Source organism: Myotis myotis, unplaced genomic scaffold (genome assembly GCF_014108235.1).
Source record: "Myotis myotis isolate mMyoMyo1 unplaced genomic scaffold, mMyoMyo1.p scaffold_m19_p_2, whole genome shotgun sequence".
Taxonomy (NCBI): Eukaryota; Metazoa; Chordata; class Mammalia; order Chiroptera; family Vespertilionidae; genus Myotis; species Myotis myotis.
This window is the reverse complement of record NW_023416324.1, coordinates 217,220,204-217,242,747: the sequence shown is the minus strand read 5'-3', so window position 1 is coordinate 217,242,747 and position 22,544 is coordinate 217,220,204. Positions and strand designations below refer to the sequence as shown.

Below are 22,544 nucleotides of genomic sequence, written 5' to 3'. Positions count from 1 at the left end.
ACATAGGGTATAGAAGAGTCCAAACAGAAGAGAGTCCTTACCGTTAATCGTGAAGTGAAAGGAAGACTCGCTGACAAAACCGTAGCTCAGCCGTAGCTGGAGGCCCGAGCCGGAACTAGCCTGAGCGTCTCGCAGGGAGTGGGATGGAGCACGTGCGTCACGCAGGCAGGCTGGGGTCAGACGTGAGGCCAGAGGGCTCAGGGCTCCTGGGGAGGGGCCAGAGGAGGGGGGGTGACGAGGGGCGAGGGGAGGCCGCAGACGGGCCACGTGCAGACCTGCAGGTGCTGGGAACCTAAATTGATAAAAATATAGTCGTTTAATTATTATTATTATTTTAAATATATTTTATTGATTTTTCACAGAGAGGAAGGGAGAGGGATAGAGAGTTAGAAACATCGATGAGAGAGAAACATTGATCAGCTGCCTCCTGCACACTCCCTACTGGGGATGTGCCTGCAACCAAGGTACATGCCCTTGACCAGAATCGAACCTGGGACTCTTCTGTCCGCAGGCCAACGCTCTATCCACTGAGACAAACCGGTTACGGCTATTTTTATTATTTTTTAAATTCTCAGCTGAGGATATGTTTATTGATTTGAGAGAGAGAGGGAGAGAGAAACACTGATGTGAGAGAGAAATGTTGATCAGGTGCCTCCCGCACATGCCCCGACCGGATCGAACCCGCCACCTTCCCGTGCAGGGACGATGCCCCAACCTCCTGAGCAGCCGCACATTGTCATTGACCGAAGCTCAGTTATTCGCACTTGCTGGTTCCTCGCTGTGTCCTCGCTCTGTGCCCAGACCCCCGCCCTCCCCCCCCCCCCCCCCCGGGCACTGCGACCTTCAGCTCTAAGGTTCCGGCTCCTCCCGGCCATGACCTTCCTCGAGCGTTCCGCACTCGGTGACCTTGACTCTGAGGGGCCTGCGCACGGCTCGGTGGGTCGGCCGCCCTCGTCCTGCAATGTCTCCTGTTCCCCTGCTGATTCCACGAGACTGTGGCTGGGGAGACGGTCCCAGAGGTGAGACCTTTGCCCCCATCACCTGCAGGGGAGCCGCCCTCTGTGGCTGCCATGGGGCCTCGGTCCCGGCTGGGACCCGCTGTCGGGATTTCGGGTTTCTCACCGAGAGGTGGCCCTCAGCTCTCGCACGGCCCCTCCAGGGAGGTCCCTGCACAGCCCACCCTCGGGGAGGGGCTCCAGGCATCAGGTGGGAATCTCCTGCACGGCTCACCTTCTCCTCTTACTCACCCATGAACCACCTGTTCACATCCGTCGGGACTCGTGACCGTGCATTTCGTGCTCCGTGTCGTAAGCTGCAGCACCGGCTGGTTTTGCTCCCATTTTCCCTTTGGGCCTGGGGATCCTCCCGTCCCTCCCACACGGGTTTGCGCTGCAGCCTGAGCACATACAGCACAGCCCTTCCCCTCTTCCCAGCAGCACAGGCGGGGTTCATGCCCCGGCTGGGAGGGGGGAACCCAGACGCAGCCTCAGGCCGCAGTGCCCGAGCCGCACTGCCCAGCACCACACGCTGCCTTTTCTGAGTTCGGTTAACTTCACGGGAAAGGCTCCATCAGCCTTAAAAACGCATGAATTTGTCTCCCAGAAGGAATCCCAGCGGCACCCCACCGCTGGCTTCATTGCATGCGGGTGGGGGACGGTCGGTTCCCCCAAGGCTCCCCTGAAAGTTCGTTCCGCGGGGACAGGCAGGTCCAGAACCCGGGCCCCCACCGGCTCCCTGGGTCCCCTGCACCCTGAGCTTTTACTTCTTTGTGGTTGAAAGTGTCACCTGTGTCCCCTCCCACACTGACCTCTCCTGCACTCTTTCTTGGGGACACAAAGCCGGAGGCGGGGCACCGGGCTGGGGAGCGCTCCCAGCCGAGTCACAAAGAATGATATTCTGTGCTGTTCGTTCTGTGGTAAGGAAAGGAGACAGACACGCCTGTCTCCCGCAGACAGAAGCCACAGGACCGGATTCAGGGAGACTCTTTGGGGGATGCCCCAGGGGAGAGACGTGGTGGCCTGGGAACAAAGGCTGCCCATAGGTGATCTCACCTCCCAACATGCCTGAGGGGGGAGGAGGGGGAGGAGGAAGAGGAAGAGGAGGTGCAGGCACTGGGGTGGGGAAGTAGCTTTAGTTCCCACTGCTTTGCCCATGTCTCTCTGAACTAGTCATGCTTTTGTGGGAGTATCTGTAGTTTGCTCTGCAATCCTAACACTTACATGATGAAATAGATATGTATATATTTGTATTGATTTCAGAGAGGAAGGGAGAGGGAGAGAGAGAGAAGCATCCATGAGAGAGAATCATGGATCGGCTGCCTCCTGCGGGCCCCCTGCTGGGGATCCAGCCTGCAACCCAGGCCTGTGCCCTGACCGGGAATCGAACCCAGGACCCTTCAGTCTGGAGGTGGATGGTCTCTCCACTGAGCCAAAGAGAAAAGGCCAAATCGGCCGTTAATCAGTGAGCTCCGCCTCCCTCGGGTCCAGAAGCAGGAGACGCGGGTGAGGGCCTTTTGCAAATGCGCGTGCGTCCGGGGCGTGGAGTTGGTTGACACCCACTGCCTGGGAGCGTCCTGGCGTGTCTTTATTTTTATGTGTTTATGTGCTTATTTGGCTGAGTTTATTGGGTGCCTTGGCTAATAAAATGACACCGGCTCCAGGTGCACTGTCCTCTGACATCGCCTGTGCTCTGTGCTGTGTTCCCAGCCCTGGCTCCGTCCTGGCACCTGCACAGGCAGGACCCGTGAGCAGTCAGCCAGCTCCCAAGGGGGCGTGTGCCCCTCTCAGGCCGCGGTCTCGGGCTCTCTGGGCGGCACCTGGGGCCCCGTGTGTGAACGCAGACGCTCCTCCCCTTTACATCTAAATCCAAAGTCACCTCCTCGCCTCAGGGCAGCCCGGGCGTCCCGGGACGTGGGGGGGCGGCTGTGGCCTGTGTGGTTTGGGGCTCACACTGACGGCTGTTTGTCATTTAAAACATGTGGCATCGCGGCATCGTCTGGCCCGGGAGCCGTACGCCTGGCCGTCTGTCCCGTGCTGCCGTCTGCCAGCCCCTCCCCGTGTGGAGCCCCCGGGCGTCCAGGTCCATGTCCCTCAGAGGTGGTCCCATTCGACCACGCGATGAAGTAGGTGCTGATTTTCAAACAATGTTTTCATTGATTTCAGAGACAATTGAAGAGAAACATCATTGATGAGAGAGAATCCTGATCAGCCGCCTCCTGCACGCCCATCACTGGGGATGGAGCCCGCAACCCGGGCCTGTGCCCTGACCGGGAATCGAACCCTGACCTCCTGGTTCATAGGTCAACGCTCAACCACTGAGCCACCCGGCCCGGCCTAGAGTCTATTCTTAAGGCATTTCCGTTGTTTTCCTTTGTTATGTTTTGTTAGTCCTCACTGGAGGGTATTTTTTTCATTGATTTCCAGGGAGAGGGGAAGAGAGAGGACCATCAATGTGTGAGAAACACACCGATTGGCTGCCTCCCATGTGCACGCCCCCCCCAGGGCTGGGGAGGAGCCTGCAAAGGAGGTAAGTGCCCTTGACTGGGAATCGAACCCGCAACCCTTCCTCCAAAGGCAGACGCTCTGACCACTGACCACACCGGCTAGGGCTCATGTTTTGTCCTTTTAAAGCCCCAGGCAGGTGTGACCACTGGGCAGTCTGTGTGCTGCCGAGAATATAGCACCCACCACATACACCAGCTGCACTTGTTAATATCATCAGAGAAGGTCCACAGTCACACAGAAAACACACACACACACACATATGCACACACACACATGCACACACGCACACACATGCACACACGCACACACATATGCACACACGCACACACACGCACACACAAGAAGCCTAAGAGAATCGCAGTCGCCCGCCCTCCCCGACGGGGTCCTCGGGCGCCTCTCCATGCGTCGGGTCTGCCCGTGTGCGACCCGTCTGGGGAGTGAGCTGCAAACCTCCAGCCACCGGAGCGGAAATCCCTCCGAGTCCCACCAGGCAGGGCCGCCGGGCACAGCGCTTCCTGAAAACGTGCGAATGGCGCGGCCACGCAGACAGCGCAGCACAGGCAGCTCTTCGCTGAGCGCAGCCCGCCATCGGTTTGGGGGACGTGGGTCTTTTTCCATCGAGCACAACCCTGCCCAGGGGAGGGGTCAGACGGAAGCTGGTGGGTCTCCCAGCGCCTGTGAGCTGAGTGTGTCCGAAGGTTGGGTTGGTCATGTGACACGTGACGCCGGGCACTGGGCTGGGATTACACGTGCGTGTGCGTGTGACTGGAAGTGCTGACTGTATGCAGTGCCCACATGCATAGCCGTGGTCCAGGGCAGTCCTCTGCTTCGCCTTTTCCTTGTAACTGAGCAGCAATAAAACGGCATAAAGCCATGAGCAGACGTGCCCTGGAGCGTGGCCAGTGGGAACCTGGGAGCCAGACTATGGAATGAAGTCTGACCGCAAATCCATGCCCACACAGGAAGGGGCTGGAGGCCCGGGGCCCTTGGATTCTAGCGCGTTAGTCGAAAGGCCCAGCCGTTCCTGACAAGTGTAAGTGCTGCGCGTCCGTAACCGTCCCCGCTGTGAGGGTGAGAGCTCTGCATGTCCACACTGGGTGTCGGTGAAACAGCAGCCGATAAGGTGAGGAGGGAAATGACAGTTGTCATTCCTAGGACGTCCTCCAAAGCGGGTTGGTGAGGTTTGCGAGGCTCCGTGGCTGTGACAGCTGCGCAGGGGCACACAGTCCCTTCCCTCGGCGCCCGGCAGCCACGCCTGCACCCGCCCGGCCGGTGTCCCACGGCCGCTCCCAGGACCCGGCTCCCTGGTCCTCCGCCCGCGGCTCGCACAGCCGGGCCTGGGCACAGCCGGGGGCGGGCTGGGCAAGACCCACAAACGCTGGTTGAGCTGCGCCTCCCTCTGCCCAACGCTCTGTCGTGACTGTGCCGTTGTGACCGCCCCGCTCCCGTGTGAGGGGGGAGGATGTGAGGGCGCTGCACCCCGCTGTGCACTCGAACAGACAGTTATATAGGGTCATCAGCCCTGGCCGTTGGCCCAGTGGATAGAGCACCGGCCTGGGGACCACAGGGTCCCGGGTTCGATCCTGGTCAAGGGCATGGACTTCGGTTGCAGGCTGCTCCCCGGCCCGGGCCCTGGTCGAGGCACCAATCGCTGTTTCTCTCACATGGATGTTTCCCTCTGTCTGTCCCTCTCTCCTCCACTCTCCCTAAAACCAGTGGGAAAATACCCCTGGGTGAGGGCTGTATACATCCATAGTGTCATCTGCTGACTTTTACTGACAGTGCAGGGGAGTGGAAGCCATTTTTAAAACTCTCTGAAGACGATCATGCTGGCTAGCCCTGCACGTGGCTTCATGTGACGTACATTCCGGCGGCTTTGCGTCAACAGCGAGATGTTTACTTTTCTCCCTTAAAACACACGTGTGGCGTTTGGCGCTCAGGGCTGGCCCGTCCGCACTTCCTCCGGGAGGCCCGTCCAGCCTCCTGCTCACAGGGGCCATCTGTCCTCAGGCTCAGAAACGCCGAGTCACCGTCAGGCCACAGGGAGGGACTTGGCAAGGCAGAGCCCGGCTGGGGGTCAGCTTCCACCCCACACGGCCTCAGGCCTGGCCGGAGACCCCCCCCACGGCCACACTGGCCAGAGGGGCCCCACACCAGAACGGGGCCCGCGGGCTGGGAGGGGCCCATTTCTACTCCCACCAGATGGAGATTCTCTTCGCGGAGGACACACGGATCCTGGACAGGCCACGGCCGCTGCCGGCCAAGGAGGAGAGGGTGCCCCTCACTGCTCTTCCCGGGAGAGGCCGGTCCGGCTGGCAGGCGGCCTTCCTGTCCTCACAGTTCCCCCAGCATCTCCCGTCCCGATGGCGTCTCCTCCGCCCGGCGCCCCCTCCCCGTGCGAGTCTCACCTGCACCTACCACCATCCACGGAAATGCTAGCGTGGGTCCCCTCCCCTGAGACGCTGACCCAATTCCCCTTCCATTCCAGCTCCCAGGGGAGGCTAATTGGCAGCCCCGGGGGATGGCAGCCCGACCGTTTCCTCCTCATTAACCTGGCCCTCCCCACACATCTTCTGGAACATTCCACGCTCTGACCTTCACCACCAGAGAGTCTCTGACCCCATGGAATCCACAATCCCTCGGTTCACATGTTCAAAGGCTCCCTTTCCTCTTGTCCTCACTTCCCGCCGGGAGCACCTCCCATCCCTCTGTCCACACCCTCCCTCGCTTCCTAACTCCAGTTTCTCTATTTCACGCTCTGGCCAAGCCCCCTCTGGTGCCCCCGGGGGGGCCTGACCTCCGCCCTGTGCCCAGGTGCCCCATGGGCCTGACCTCCACCCTGTGCCCAGGTGCCCCATGGCCTGACCTCCACCCTGTGCCTAGGTGCCCCATGGCCTTACCTCCACCCTGTGCCCAGGTGCCCCCATGGCCTTACCTCCACCCTGTGCCCAGGTGCCCCCATGGCCTTACCTCCACCCTGTGCCCAGGTGTCCCCGGGGGGGGGGCCTTACCTCCACCCTGTGCCCAGGTGCCCCATGGGCCTTACCTCCACCCTGTGCCCAGGTGCCCTGTGGTCCTTACCTCCCGCCCTCCGTGTGCCCAGGTGCCCCCATGGCCTTACCTCCACCCTGTGCCCAGGTGTCCCCGGGGGGGGGGGGGCCTTACCTCCACCCTGTGCCCAGGTGCCCCGTGGGCCTTACCTCCCGCCCTCCGAGTGCCCTGCCTGTCCTGTCCCGCCTGCAGCTCCTATAATTTCCCTGGAGAACCTCGCAGGCCTCTCAGTTCAGCGTCCCTGGAGCCGCATCTCCAGCTGCTCCAGCACCTGCCCCTCTGCTCGCCCTTCTCGGGCCACACTGTCGGCCGAGGTCACGCAGCCCAAGGCCTTGTCGTCCGCCTGTGACCCTCATGCCTTTTGTTTTCACCCTCCCGTCCCGTCTGTCAGCCTCTCGGCCAGTTTTGCTTCCTACACGGGCCGGGCTGCGGCTCACTTTTGAAATAAAAAAAAAGAAAAGAAGAGAAAGAACAATTACTGAAGTTGTGATGAACTTTAAATATAAACCGCAAAGTGGTTCCCAAGGTCCACCTGCCCTCGCACTCAGAGGGACACCTGCGATCCCAGCCCCAGGTGAGCAGCTGGCGTGGGCCTGGCAGCGGGGCCTGGAGCGCCCCCTGGTGCTTGGGCGACGTCACTGCTCTACCTTGGACTTCCTGCTCACAAAGGGGTTTCTGTGTTTTCATGTGAAGGAGTCAGGCTTTGAGGCTGTAAGGTGTGAACCTCACACTGAATTCTGGGCTCAACCTTTTTTTAATTTTTATGTATTTTTATTGATATCAGAGAGGCGGGGAGAGGGATAGAGGTAAACACCAGTGATGACAGAGAACCATCGACCAGCTGCCTCCTGCGCACCCTAAACCAGTGATGGCGAACCTATGACACACGTGTCAGAGGTGACATGCAAACTCATTTTTTTGGTTGAATTTTCTTTGTTAAATGGCATTTAAATATATAAAATAAATATCAAAAATATAAGTCTTTGTTTTACTATGGCTGCAAATATCAAAAAATTTCTATGTGACACAGCACCAGAGTTAAGTTAGGGTTTTTCAAAACGCTGGCACACCGAGCTCAAAAGGTTCGCCATCACTGCCCTATACTGAGGATCGAGCCCACAACCCGGGCATGTGACCTCCTGGTTCATAAGTCAAAGCTCAACCACTGAGCCACACGGCCGGGCATTAAAAGACTATTGCTTGTTGCCGTGGCCACTGCAGTGGGTCCGTGCCTGCCTGTCTCAGCCGGGGGCGCTCATGTACGTGGGTCCCCGAGTCGGGTCTCCAGGTGGCCACATGGGGGGGGATACAGGAGAGCAAGTGGCACGGAAGGACCCGGATCCCAAAGTCGCACCGATGACCTCCCGTTGGGGGCGCGGACGGACAGCAAAGGGAACCCTTATTGTTGAGCCCGATGTTCTCCCCCATCCAGACCTTCAGAGACCGGTGTGGTCTCCTGTGTTATCCAGTTCGTGTTGGGGGACGCACGTCAATCCAGGCTCCAGGATGGGGCTGAGCCTTCTGCATCGGGCCTGAGGGATTCTCGGTGGAAAAACTAGTAAATAATTCAGTACGTTGAACGGTAATTAAATGTTGATGCATAAGCGCCTGCGCCAACGGGATCATGCATCCGGGTTCCAAGACGGAGCTGCTTTCACGTCACTGTGGGTTTTCATTCTTGTTAGAAGAGACGGGACCAAGTCAGTGCCCAGTGCGCCTGACACAGCTGCTCCAATGAGGAAGGAAGAAGCCGGCTTTCTCGGAGTCTCCACATTCATACCCCACTTCCTCCTCCTCTGCTCCCATTCTGCCTGATCTGGGCGAGGTCTCAGTGGGGCGATTCCATTCCGACGTCGGTGGAACACGAAGCATATTCCAGACAAGTGTCCACAGACTTGGTGAGACCAGCAGCCTTTATATCCATTAGTGATAATCTCCTTTAAAAATCCAGAGGTCAGTGAAGCAGGGGGATTGTGTGCGCCTACGACGCAATAAATACATCAGCAAACCGCAGGGGATGGGTTACTTAACAAGTGCAGCTAAGAGTTAGCTGCTTGGGAAATGTGGAGCTTACATTCTTACCTGTTACCATGCTAAACAAAGTGCATTTTCTCCGTGGAATAACACAATTTAAAGGACTCGATGCAAAAGTCAAAGGGCAAATGAAAGGAAAACCCACTTGCTCTCTTGTGTTATTACTTTAGGGTAGAAATAAAACGTTCAACTTACGTTTGTGTACCCGACTGGACAACTTTCATCTTCACTTTGATATTCCCCAAATCCTTTAGTTAAACGTGAGCTATAAAGCTTTTATCAAACCAGCTCTTAGTCGTCACTAAAGATCGTTGGTTTTTCCTGAGACGCGGTAGACCAGCTGTCTCTCCGTCGTGGGCCTCGATTCCCAGCGATCTTTGCAATATTCTTCATTCTTCCTCTTGTGTTCTGTCATGTTTAACCTTTTTTTTGTTATTTACCTGCACTTTTCCCCCACAGTTTTATTATTTCCTTCAGAGTTTGATGACCTTGTCTCCTCTCTTTCCTCCTGGTCCTGATTTGGTTTTCTGCAACGTGAAGCCTGCCATCTATTGTTTTAATAGACTCCCCTCTTGAAAGTATACTCACAAGTGTATTGATTTCCCACTAGGAACATGTTGGCATATCTATATAATAAAAGCCTAAGCAACTGTTATGGTGGAATGACCAGAATGACCGGCCGCTATGATGCGCACTGACCACCAGCGGGCAGACGCTCAGTGCAGGAGCTGCCCCCTGGTGGTCAGTGCGCTCCCACAGAGGGAAGCGCCGCTCAGCCAGAAGCCAGGGTCATGGCTGGCGAGCACAGTGGCAGGAGCCTCTCCCGCCTCCATGGCAGTGCTAAGTAAGGAGCAGTGAGCAGGCGGGTGGTAAGGACAAGGGGTTCTGGACTGCGAGAGGGTGCAGGCCGGGCTGAGGGACCCCCCTCCAGTGCACGAATTTTGTGCCTTGGGCCTCTAGTTAAGAAATGAAAGCACAAAAAATTAGGTAAGTGAATAATAATCACATTAAGTTCATGTGGACGTGTGTGCATGCGTGTTGGTGTGTGTGGTCCATGTGCGTGCGAGAGAGTTTTTATGATTTCCATGAATATAAAATTTTAAAGTGTTTATTCTACTTGCATAGCCTGTGTCAGTAGCCACAGTCAGGTCGTCAGGGATGTCTTCATAGCAGGAGACATGGACCCGAGTGGGCAGACGCACAGTCATCAGTCCCCGTCCTCTGTGGGACGCTGGGCTTCTTTCCGGCTCCTCCTCCTCATCACTTGTGTTTAGATGGACATGAACTTACAACGTATGTAAGTTACGACCGACCATCCATTTCTAGATGATGGGCTTGTTTCTCATGTTTTTTCTGACTGTGTCCTGTGTCGGGGAAATGGAATAAAAAGAAAAGCATCCGACCTGGGAAGGCTCCCCACAGAGCGGTGGAGAAGGAGAACTTGCACCGGGGAGTGGGCGTCAGGGCAGGATGAGGCGCAGTCGTGGGCGATCGCGAAGAGACGGATGGCCACGGCAGACAGAACCTCGTGCCTTATGGGGCCCTGGAGACAACCCCTCACACGTTGTCATGAGCGAGGACTTGTCGGCGCCTCTGTGGCTCCTGCAGGTCACCCTCCGTATTCTTCCTGGTGAATTACACGTCTTCCCAGGTCTGCTCGGTGCGCCTGGATCCCCCAAACATCCAGCTTCTACCTCAGCCCTGACCCTGAATTCTCCGTCCCTGCAGACTTTTTATTTACTTATTTTAATATATTTTATTAATTTCAGAGAGAAAGGGAGAGGGAGAGATAGAAACATCAGCAATGAGAGAGAATCATGGACCTGCTGCCTCCTGCACGCCCCACACTGGGGATTGAGCCTGCTACCTGGGCCTGCGCCCTGACCGGGAGTCAAACCTGGGACCCTTCAGTCTGTAGGCTGACGCTCTATCCACTGAGCCACACTGGCTAGATCCCTGCAGACGTTTAACATGTGAGGTCCCGTTATTTTAGTCCGAGAAGCTTTTCAATCCTGTGCTCCCGTCCGCTCTAGGCTCTCCCAGGTGTGTGTGTGCGAAGCCCTCCTGGAGGTCGCCTCCTCCGGCCGTTGGTCAGCTCGGTCTGCTCTCCCCTGGCTCTTCCTGGTGGAGGTCAGTTCCTGTCCTGAGTGACCACCGGGGGCAGCACCCGTGCTGGCTGGCAGCTGTGCCAGGAGCTCGCTCTCCCTCCAGGAGCCCCGGGAGGTGCCTGTGTGGTGCCCGCGCTGCACCCTCACCCTCAGTCACAGCGCCGGCCGGTCAGGAGGAACCTCGGCAGCCTCTTCCGTGTTCTGGCCCTGAGATCCCCCCGAGACCGCAGAGGCCAGGCGTGTGAGGTGTCAGGTGAGGGCGTCCTTCCCGGGGCTGTCTGGGGGCAGGAGGCCCTTGCCCACCATCCACCGATCCAAGGGCCCAGCATCGGGCCTCACTGGCCGGATCCTGGGTTTCTGGTTACTGCAGAGCTGGGCGTGTGCGGAGCCGGGCGTGTGCGGAGCCGGGCGTGTGCGGAGCCGGGCGTGTGCGGAGCTGGGCGTGTGCAGAGCTGGGGAGCTGGGCACAGGCCACCGCTGGCCCTCCCCTGGGATCCGGCAGGAGCTGGAACTGAGCAGGAAGCCCCCGGGCGCTGCCTCTGGGACGTGCAGCTGCTCAGCCTGGCCTGGTGCCCGCGTCCAAGGTGGGAGGAGGGGCAGGGTTCTGCTTAGGCGGCCGAGGCCTCCCATCCGGACCGGACTGGACCGGGGCATCCACACTGCCAGGTGGGGGCAGGGTCTCCACATCCCAGCGCGTCCCGGGGAGGCAGGGCTCAGAGCCCAGCTCCCTTCGCCTGCAGGGTCCCGACCTTGTGACCCTAACTGGGCCCAGGCTGCCTCGGGGGTGAGTAGGGGTGAGGGTGGGGTGGGGGTGAGGGTGGAGGGGCCACGGAGGCTGATTATCTGGGGAAAGACTAGGTCTCTGAGGGGGCATATGATAGAGAGAGAGAGAGAGAGAGAGAGAGAGAGAGAGAGAGAGAGAGAGGCAGAGACCGATGTACTTTTAAGGCTGGAGCTTAAAGCCACGTTCGACCACTGTCCTGAGGCCTGCGGTGTCAGGCGCTTTGGGTTAGCGTTGTGGAGGAAGAGCTCAGGCTGAGCCAGAGGCACACGGCGTGCCCCCAGAATCAGGCAGGCGTCGGATGACTGCACAGGCAGCTCCTGAAAACACGTGTCATTTTCACAACGTGATAGAACCAGCCGTGGGAGTGCGTTTACATGTTCACACACCCGCACATGCGTGTGTTCACCCTCTTTGAGGTTAAAATACAGGGAGAGAGACTGTCCACGTCTGTGTCTCCTTGAACTCGGCGTTGTCAGGACTCCACGTGTGATTCAGGAATTCTTGGGGGATTGGCGGCTGAACGCACAGCACAGGTGCCCGGCCCACGGGCTCCGTGGCTGAGCATCGACCTGGGAACCAGGAGGTCACGGTCCGATTCCCGGTCAGGGCACAGGCCCGGGTTGCGGGCTCCATCCCCAGTGGGGGGCCTGCAGGAGGCAGCCGGTCCATGATTCTCTCTCAACATTGATGCTTCTCCCTCTCCCTCCCCCTCCCACTTCCTCTCTGAAACCAACAAAAATCTGTGTATAAGAAGGAAGGCCCCAGCGGACGGTGGCCGCAGTAAAGGCTCTGATTCCCCCTCTGAAGCCGTCTTGTCTGTTCCCACTTCTCTCTCCCTAGACCAGGGGTCCTCCAACCACCGCCCGCGGGCCACATGCAAATACAAATATTGTATTTGTTCCCGTTTTGTTTTTTTACTTCAAAATAAGATATGTGCAGTGTGCATAGGAATTTGTTCATAGTTGTTTTTTTTTAAACTGTAGTCCGGCCCTCCAACGGTCTGAGGGACAGTGAACTGGCCCCCTGTTTAAAAAGTTTGAGGACCCCTGCCCTAGACTGTCCATACTGGACAGAGACTCGGTGGAAGGGGCTGGGGGGGCGGGCAGCAGGAGGTACAGTGAGGGCGTCAGGTGGGGGCATCAGGTGGGGGTGTCAATGGGGGTGTCAGGTGGGACGTCAGGTGGGGCGTCAGGTGGGGTGTCAGTGGGGGTGTCAGGTGGGGCGTCAGGTGGGGCGTCAGGTGGGGTGTCAGGTGGGGGCGTCAGGTGGGGGTGTCAGGTGGGGGGGCCACGCCCGTCCCCCACAGACGGTGTTGCTTCCATCACATCCCCTCCTCCCCACAGACCTGCACTGTGACGCCGATAGGAGGTCCCCTGGCACATATTTGCCTCCAACCAGCCCCCCTCAGTCCCAGGCTCCTCCTCAAGGATGGGACAGAGGCCCGTGGGCGTGTGGGTCACCCTGGTGTCTGGACGTCGCTGTGGGCTGCTGTCGCGCTGGCGCTGACGGATGTGACGGGGAGCCTCGCTGTGGAGGCGGTAACGGCCCTGGCAGCTGCGCTGAGGGTCCCACGCCCCGTGCAGGCAGCGGAGGGCCCTGCGGACACCGGGCCGGGGCTACGGGCCTGACTCGCATTCGATAGTAAAGCCCAGAGGGACCTGGGGGAGAGGCCCGCGGGCGCACAGGTTTGTGAGGCTTGTTCAGCCTGGAGGGAAGGAAGTGCCGCTGGCACCCCGGGGCGGGCGGGGCAGGGTTTGACCCACTGGAGCCGTGTCCGGAGGAGAGCCTGCGGGGGGCGTCGCTTTAGGGAAAGGTGAGGCTGACACCGGGGGCCTGGGACACGCGGGCGGGTCCCTAAGAAACACGGTTGTTTGATGAAAAACCGGCCTTGGCCCCTCGGGCTGCTTCTCCCAACGGCTTCTGTTTTCCTCCCCTCACAAGTGGTTTGGCCCGAGAGCAAAGTGCTCGGACAGAAGAGCACGTCCCGCCGGGGAATCGCCGGCCGCAGGCGGAGGCCGAGGGCCCGGCCAGAGCTGCTGAGCAGGCGTGTCCACATGCGTGTGCCGTGTGCACGCGACGCCGTGTGAAGAAATCCTGTGTTTTCTGAAGAGAAGGAGCGGGAGCTGGGAGTCAGACAGGCCGTGTCCTTCCTGCCGAGTCTGGGGAATCAGCTGTGAGCAAACAGGGGCCACATGCGGCCCCCACAGCGCCGGGACCGGGAGGCACCACGGGAGGGCGTGACGTGAGACTTCCCGGCCAGAGCGGGTCGCGGGGCGTCGCGTGGGGCCTCAGCCTCCCTGACAGCCAGTCTTCTCCCTAACTGAGCTGGCGTCTGTTTACAGCTTGTAAACTCGCCTTTGAATGTCGATGTCTCCTTCTCCAGACCCGGGCCCACCCTCCCCCAGAGAGAGACCACCCGGCCCTCGGCGATCTGCTCCGCGAATGCGTCCCCACGGCTGCATTGCTCACTGTGAACGCCCGTTCCCTCCCGTGCACAGGGCGTGTGCGTCCCCACGGCTGCAGCGCTCACTGTGAACACCTGTTCCCTCCCGTGCACAGGGCGTGTGCGTCCCCACGGCTGCAGCGCTCACTGTGAACGCCCGTTCCCTCCCGTGCACAGGGCGTGTGCGTCCCCACGGCTGCAGCGCTCACTGTGAACGCCCTGTTCCCTCCCGTGCACAGGGCGTGTGCGTCCCCACGGCTGCAGCGCTCACTGTGAACGCCCGTTCCCTCCCGTGCACAGGGCGTGTGCGTCCCCACGGCTGCAGCGCTCACTGTGAACGCCCGTTCCCTCCCGTGCACAGGGCGTGTGCGTCCCCACGGCTGCAGCGCTCACTGTGAACGCCCGTTCCCTCCCGTGCACAGGGCGTGTGCGTCTCTCCCTTGTACCTCATCCCAGAGGTTTCCCTGCTTTGCTTTCTCCCGCCCCTAACCTACTCCGTGGACGTTGTGTAACTAACCCCCCTTACGTCTCCTCCTTTGAGTCTAATCCTATATAATAAAAGGTTAATATGCAAATAGACCGAACCGCAGGCGACCGGCTGCTATGACGCGCACTGACCACCAGGGGGCGGATGCAGAAGCTGCCCCCTAGTGGTCAGTGCGCTCCCACAGGGGGAGCGCTGCTCAGCCAGAAGCTGGGCTCACGGCTGCAGAGCACAGCGGTGGTGGCGGGAGCCTCTCCCCCCCCTGCAGCAGCACTAAGGATGTCCAACTGACGGACACCCCCGAGGGCTCCCAGACTGCGAAAGGGCGCAGGCCGAGCTGAGGGTCAGCCCCCCCAACCACCCGCCCGCCCCCCCACCCCCCGGGCACTGGGCCTCTAGTGTTTAGAATCAGCTGCGAAACTGCCATTCTCTGAAATGTTTTCTCTACTTGTTGAGATTTTGCTTCTGTTTGTTCCAAGCTGTGCTCGTCTGTGGATGGAACGAATCATGTCAATATCATAAAACACGTAAGGACACAGTCCATGTAAAGTAGTAGAGGTCCCAGCATGCAGTACAGGCCCCTAAACATGAACCACCGTTACTAATTAATGCCACTTCCTGGAGGTAGAAATGCACTGAGCACTGGAAAATGCTTCTAAAATGGCTTTCGCATGAGCAGTATGTACAGTGCATGGATTGGGACCTATGGCCCCGCCTTAATACATTACAAGTATATTGCATTCATCAAATCGTAGTGTATGAATTCAATGATTACAAGGTAAGTGTATTATTATTGAAAACAATACAGTATTTTACAGTCTCAAAAGTTAATGCTGATCCTACCTTTACCTTTCAGATGTGACCTTGTTATTCCTTTTAAAATTAGAGATCCCAAACCATTAGGTTTTCAAAAACTCATTTCAAGTGAATGAAACAGAAAAAAAATGGAGAATAGTGAAAAATATAAAATTTATATAAAAGGCAAATTTATTAACACAAAGGACAGAAAGCAGATGACACACAGTCACGTAAGCTAAGAAAATGTAGGTACAAACTTTCGAATGAGATGATCAATTGCATCAAATTTGGAGGAAACACACAGCTACAGTATTTCCAAACGTCCTAAAACACACGGAGACGGGTTACGTGGGGACCGTGTCTGGCACCTGGAATGGCGACTGTGACAGGAGCCCAGCGCGAGGAGACCCCGTTCGGAGAGAACTTGCATGGGGGTTGTTTTGGTTGGTTGGTTAATTTTTGGTTAACAAATAAAATCAAGGCATTTTACGTTTCCGTCCTGTTTACGTTGGTAAAAACCCGAAGCCTTTATCCACGCAGCTACCACACGATTCACATCCGTACGCGACTTCTATCCAAAGCAGCCCAGACGCCGCTAAGAAGGAGACACTTCACTCCCGGCCGTCTTCAGAGCGTCCCGGTCTCAGCCCGGCTGCCTCCTGAGTGCAGTTCTGGCGAAAAGCCCTTTGCAGACGCAGCCCCTGGCGCAGACCTGCCCTTTACAAATTGTTGATTTAATCGGGGAGGAAAGGCAGGCCTCGGGCAAGAGCAGCCGGAGCCGGAGAACGGCTCCCGGAGCCGTGGCGTTGCCTTCACCCGCTGATGAAAGCCTTTTGCCCAAACCTCCGTTATGACCCAGGTGCACTCGCTGCTAAGCCGCGTTTCAATCCTCAGTGTTCAGTCTCCAGCCTTCTTACCCCGGGCCCCCGAGGGCGCTGTGGGCTCTGGACTCCGTGGATGGACCCGCATCTCCGTTAGAATAAGAACCACAGGAGCCGACTCGGTCTCTGGGAGACAGGAATGTCCGTCCCGTCCGTCCTGAGGAATGCCGGCGACAGATCACAGTCTGCAGGAGGCGACTCAGGTCAGGGCGGGAAGTCCGGCACCGCGGTGAGAAGCAAACCTCCGGACGGACCCGCAGGGGGGGCCTGTCTCCTGGGCTGCGCTCTGAGCTCCGGGGAACCACCCTCAGCGACCGGCCGGCCGGGTGGGTGGGGGCACCCCAGGTGAGAAGGCGAGTCCAGGCCCGTGGGCTCCGCTTGTAGGAAAAGGTGGGCATTGCGGCCACCTGCTAGGTGAAGCCAAAACCTCCACACGGCGCAGGCGGCATGGCTCAGGGTCGAGTGTTGACCTGTGAACCAGGAGCTCAGGGTTCAAGTCCTGGTCAGGGCTCATGCCCAGGCTGCGGGCTCCAGTGCAGGGCGTGCAGGAGGCAGCTGGTCCATGATTCTCTCATCATTGATGCCTCCATCTCTCTCTCCCTCTCCCTTCCTCTCTGAAATAAAGAAAATACTCAAGAAAAAACACTTAAAAATAAAACATTGTGGTCTCTATATAATAAAAAATAAAAAGAGGAAAAGAAAACCCTGCCCACCTACACGTACTGGCTTCGCGAGGGCACGCTGCCCGGCCTCCTCTCCGAGCGCCAGCTCCTGGGGGCCACGCGGCGGGCAGGCAGGTGGTACCTGGGGCCCCCGCTCTCCCCGGGGACGTAGGACGCGCAGGACAGGACGGCGCCCCCGGACACCAGCAGCAGCGCAGACACCCAGCCCAGGTACAGCGCCTCCCCGAGCTCGCGCTTCCGGCCGTCGTCCAGGGTGGGGTCGTAGAAGTCCCTGATGATGGAGGCGGCCACCCAGCTCACGGGCGCCAGCACCGCCACGCCCACCACCATGAACAGGACCCCGGCGGCCAGCAGGGTGGCGCCCTTGGCCTCGGCCCCGGCGCACCGGGTACAGCGCATGCCCAGCGTGGCGGCCAGCGAGGCCAGGGCGGCCAGGGCGCAGGCCGCGCACATCAGCCCGCGGGCCGCCTGCAGGTCAGCGGGCAGGGCCAGCAGCGAGTCGTAGACCTTGCACTGCAGCCGCAGGTTGGTGTGGCTGCGGCAGCTCATCCACAGCCCCTCCCACAGCGACTCGAAGACCACGATGTTGCTCCCAATGAAGGCGGACACCTTCCACTGCGGCATGATGGTCACGGCCACGGTGCCCAGCGCGCCCGCCCCGCCCAGCAGCAGGCCCACCAGCTGCAGCGCCGCACTGGCCATGGTCCTGGTCCTGGTCTGGTCCTGGTCCGGGTCTGGGTCCTGGTCTGGTCCTGGTCCTGGTCTGGTCCTTGTCCTGGTCCTGGTCCGGGTCTGGGTCCTGGTTCTGGTCAGGGTCTGGGTCCTGGTCCTGGTCCTCGTCTGGTCCTGTGCCGGGAGCAGGTCTAGAACCTAGTGACAGAACCTGGCTGGAGAACCTAGCAAGACAACATGGACACAGAACCTGGCTGGAGATCCTAAGCAGAACCTCTCTGGAGATCCAGACCAGAACTTGGCTGGAGATCCTGGCTGGAGATCCTGGCTCGGCTGCTGATCAACTGAACACTGTCTCCGTGCCCTTCCTTCTTCGCCGACTCCGTCCACACCTTTGGGGACCCCTGGACCTGCTGGGGTTGGACCCCGGCAGTCCTGGTCCTGGTCTGGTCCTTGTCCTGGTCCTGGTCTGGGTCTGGGTCCTGGTTCTGGTCCTGGTTCTGGTTCTGGTCCTGGTCTGCGCCTGGGCCCGGGCGGCTCTCCGGCTGGGCTCCTGAGCCTGAGCCCGAGAGAACAGTCTGCAGGAATGAGCTCAGAACCTGGCTTCTCACTCAGAGCTGCCTGGCTGCCTCCTGCTATTAGATTAGATCCAGTGCCGGCCGCCCGGCCTCCCTCCCCTGTGACAGGTGAACTGGCAGAGCAGGTGCAGCAGCTTTCTCGGCCAATGAGGGACGCACAGGCAGCCCGCGTGCGAGGCGGCCAGAGCTACTTGGAACCCGGACAGAAACACGCTTTGTGCTTCTCCGGTTTCCAAGAAGCCGGGAGACGGTGCTGTGCCCGTGGGCATCGTCCTGAACGTTGGCGCCGCCCTCAGGTCACCAGGAGCTGCCCCCACCGATCCCGTGACGTGAACAGGTGCCCCTGGTCCAGGCAGGTGGGAGGCCCGGCCCAGAGCGGCTGTGGCCGAGGAATAAGTGGAAGTGCTGCCTGAGAGGGCGGCCGGGCCTGTCACGGGCCTGGGGGGAAGGGCAGGGGGTGGACGGTTCTCAGACCTGGGAGCTGCGTTCTCTGGACATACAGGGTTCGAGGGGTGGGGTTAATTTTCCCACAACTTGGAGGCGGGCTGGGCCGGGGCGAAGTCACGGAACAGAACGGCCCGGGGACCGAGTACGTCGTGAAACCACAGGGTTGTCCCCTGTGGGGCCAAACATCGGTTTCTTGTGAGCCAGGAAACTCCTGGATTTAGGAGGAAAAAACTGTATAAGAAAAAAAGCCTGGCTAGGGTGGCTCAGTGGTTGAGCATTGACCTATGAACCAGGAGGCCATGGTTGGATTCCCCGTCAGGGCACAGGCCCAGGTTGCGGGCTCCATCCCCAGTGGGGGGCGTGCAGGAGGCAGCCGATCCATGATTCTCCCTCATCACTGATGTTTCTCTCTCTCTCTCTCTCTCTCTCTCTCTCTCCCTTCCTCTCTGAAATCAATACAAATATATTTTTAAAAAAGAAAAGAAAAAAGAACCTGTTGGAATTTGAATCCTGGTCTCTAAGAAAAGAACGTAGTGCAAACGTTGACAGTTTCCCGCCTGTGAAGAGAGAACCAGGGCCTGCATGACCTGCTGGAGCCGGGACTCAGCACAGTGGCTGCGGGGTTTGCAGCGGCTGCTTATGCTGCTGCTGTCTTCTTAGGCCGAAGCAACTAGAATCCTACAGATGGGACAAGAATGTGCACAAATGGCTACTATTTCTAAGTAAAATCCTTATAGGATAAGGGGCTAAAGTTGTTGAACTGCATTCTATTAGGTGCTCACGAAACCAGCCTTTAATACCAGGTCTGCAGAGGGAAGCAGACGCCCCTCAACATAGCGCAATCCGACTGTCTCGTCTTCACGCGCAGAGCGACCCGCACAGGCAGCTCCGTAACCCGCACGTCGTGTCTGGGAAGAACCCAGTGTGACCCAGAACCCGAGAAAGAGCCGCACGCTCAGGGGACCCTGTCTCCGGAGGGCGCCGCTTTCCTCCGTTGTCAGAGCAGAGCCTGATGTAAGTGTGGCCGCCGATCCCACAGCGTTCGCTTCAGCCCCGCGGACGACGTCACAAGGCCAATGCCTTCTTCCCTGTAAACGCCCCCTGCCGTTCTCTGCCCTCGATCTTGTCGTTCTTATTCCTGCAGCAGCGAATCCTGGGCCAGCACCTGCTTCTCTGAGCCTCCTGTTCGTTCTTATCACGACTTCAAATAGTTTTGCTTCTGCCAACCAGGCGGCTGCCCGTGTCTGCTGTTTTCTGGGTTGTGTTTGAGCTGTTTTCTGGGCTGGTGACAGTCCCCTGCATTTGCCTTTTAATTATTTTCCTGCTGTTGATTAGCTGCGCTTGGCTGCCCCCTGGTCCCGAGAAAGCCAGCGTGCATTTCAATAGACCCCTTTGTGTGTTGCTCCCAAAATAACGCCGCGCGTGGCTCCTGCCCTTGAACTCCTCCCTGCGTGTCCCCCACGGCGCGTCCTCCAGCCCCGTGGTCGTTAGCAAGCGGTGCCCCGTCCGCCACGCGCTGCGACGTCCCGCGACTGCGCGGCTCGGAAACGAGCGCCTCCCAGTCCAGTCGTCGCCTCCGGCTCAGTCACCTCGAGCAAAACGCCACCGTCAGGCGGTGGGAAGTGGGGGGTCAGGGCCAGGTGTGGTCTGGTCAGAGCCCCTTCCCGGGCCGCTCACGCGCTGTGCCCTCCACGGCTGCGCCGACGGGGAAGCTCTGGGGAGTTCTCTTCCTTTCCTCCTGACGACACTAATTCTGTGTCCCCATCGGCACGTCTATCTCATCGGCCTCCTGCTCTCTTCTCTGCCTGTGGCTTTCTCTCTCTTTATTTATTTGTGTTTATTGTGAGGGTATCGCAGATGTCCCCATCCCCTCCTTTTTCACTGCTGCATAGTATTCCACGGTGTAGACGCACCACAGCTTTCTGTCCACTCGTCTTCTGATGGGCACCTGGGCTGCTTCCAGATCTCAGCTGTTGTAGATTGTGCTGCTATGAACAGGGGGTGCACGCCTTCTTTCCGACTGGTGTTTGGGGATCCTTAGGGTAGATTCAGGGGGGATCATGGTACTTAACGCTCTGCCACCACTGAGCACGCATTTGTCTGGAAGAGGAGCTGAACTAGCTCAGTGCAGTGACACCGACGGCTGGTGCATCAGAGCCCTCGGCTGCTGGGGTGCAGGGGACCCCGTGTTTCCCAGGAGTTGGCGAATGACCCGTCCACTGAGGTCTTCTCAGCCACTCAGCCATTTTCCGCCTCCGGCCAAAAGCCAACAGGCAAACGAAGTTGCGCCACACTGCCCGCCACGTGGTTGTATGTGAGGTTGGGGGGCGGTGGTTGCTGGGGAAGCGGGCGTGGAGCTCTCTGAGCCCGTGAGGGGCCGTCTGTGAATGAGAACAGAGGGCCCAGCGGGGAGCGCACATGAGGTGTCGTCTCCCGAGGACAGGAGCCCGTTCTGACCAGGCGGGCGCATTCCTCCGTGACCTCGTGACCTCGTGACCTCAGGGAACCAGTGGTCCCAAGAGCTCTTCCTGCAGCTTTCCACGGAACCCACCGCAGTTCAAGTGCGAGTCCGTATACGCGAAGGAGGAGAAGAGGCAAAGCTGTGGAATCGTAGCTTCAATGTGGCAGCCTGTGCTCAACGTAGTATGCATATGTGTGTGTGTATGTATATAGTATGTTTTTATTGGTGTCAGAGAGGAAGGGAGAGGGAGAGAGAAACATCCATGATGAGAGAGAACCATGGATTGGCTGCCTCCTGCACGCCCCCCACTGGGGATGGAGCCCCCAACCCGGGCCTGTGCCCTGATGGGAAATCGAACCCTGATCTCCTGGTTCATAGGTGGACACTCAACCCCTGAGCCACCCAGCCGGGCGGTATAATATATTTTTAAAATACGACTTAGTATTACCATGTGAATCATGAAAACAATTCAGTCATTATCAAGTATGTTAACAATTAGGACTATTTAGTGATACAGTTACTGATTCCATGATTTGATCCTTATTAGAGCAGAGCTATTATCATATCAGTTTTATTAAGGAAACCGAGTCTGATTAGTAACAGGCCCGAGCCCCCCACTCCCAGCCAGGAAGGAGGGTGTGGGCTCCCCAATCTCCAGACCCGGAGGCCACACCTGACTCGGGGTGACCTGCTCCCCTTCAAGCCGCCACTGGGACCACGTAGAGGGGGTGGCGGTGAAAGCTGAGCCCCGCCCACCTCCGGAGGGAAGCGCACCCGTGGCTCTGGGGGCAGTTGGGCAGAACAAGGTGTCCACCGCCGACAGCAGAGCCCCTGTCCGTGCAGCCGTCAAAGGTGGAAACGGACGCGTGAGAGGCCACACACAGGCCACACATGCACAGACACGCGTGGACACCCACAGACACGCGTGGACATGAACAGACATGCGTCCCACTGAGCAAACATGAATGCGGAGCACACGGATGACTTTCTCTTGTGAAGGCAGAGTCGACAGGCAGGGAAAAGTAATTAACCAGGCAAACAGCTCCGCTGTGTTACTGATTAATTTACCAAACAATCACCTTCCACTACAATTTACACTCAGATTCCGTCTGCCGCAGGCGGCCAGCGTCTGCACATTTAACAGGGTTAGACGTTAAGGGCCTCACTGACACCCGCTCCCGACCTCGCGGGGAAGGAGGTTGTCGGGAGGAGCAGAGCGTGGAATTCTCGGCTCTCGGTCCCCGATGCCGGCTCCACGGCTGCGATGCTCCCTGTGAACGCCTGGCCCCTCCCGTGGGAAGGGGGTGCGTCTCTCCCTTGTATCTTATCCTAGAGCAGTGATGGCGAACCTATGACACGCGTGTCAGAGGTGACACGCGGACTCATTTTTTTGGTTGATTTTTCTTTGTTAAATGGCATTTAAATACATAAAATAAATATCAAAAATATAAGTCTTTGTTTTACTGTGGTTGCAAATATCAAACAATTTCTATATGTGATGCTGCCCCAGAGTTAAGTAAGGGTTTTTCAAAATGCTGACACGCCGAGCTCAGAAGGTTCGCCGTCGCTGGCCTAGAGGTTCCCTAGAAAGAGGTTGCTTTCTCCCGCCCCCAACGC

The 22,544-nt window shown here is 58.4% G+C and overlaps 2 protein-coding genes across 2 annotated transcripts; one reads left to right on the top strand and one right to left on the bottom strand.

The window, feature by feature from the left end:
- Nucleotides 1-10,157: 10,157 nt before the first annotated feature.
- Nucleotides 10,158-13,876, top strand: LOC118675834. The gene is made up of 3 exons (XM_036348605.1): nt 10,158-10,248; nt 10,909-11,480; nt 12,824-13,876. The coding sequence occupies exons 1-3, from the start codon at nt 10,158-10,160 to the stop codon at nt 13,106-13,108; spliced, it is 948 nt and encodes a 315-aa protein (XP_036204498.1). The 3' UTR covers nt 13,109-13,876.
- A 2,789-nt stretch (nt 13,877-16,665) lies between these two features.
- On the bottom strand, nt 16,666-18,262 carry CLDN8 (claudin 8). Its single transcript, XM_036352136.1, has one exon. The coding sequence runs from the start codon at nt 17,469-17,471 to the stop codon at nt 16,800-16,802; it is 672 nt and encodes a 223-aa protein (XP_036208029.1). The 5' UTR covers nt 17,472-18,262; the 3' UTR covers nt 16,666-16,799.
- Nucleotides 18,263-22,544: the final 4,282 nt, after the last annotated feature.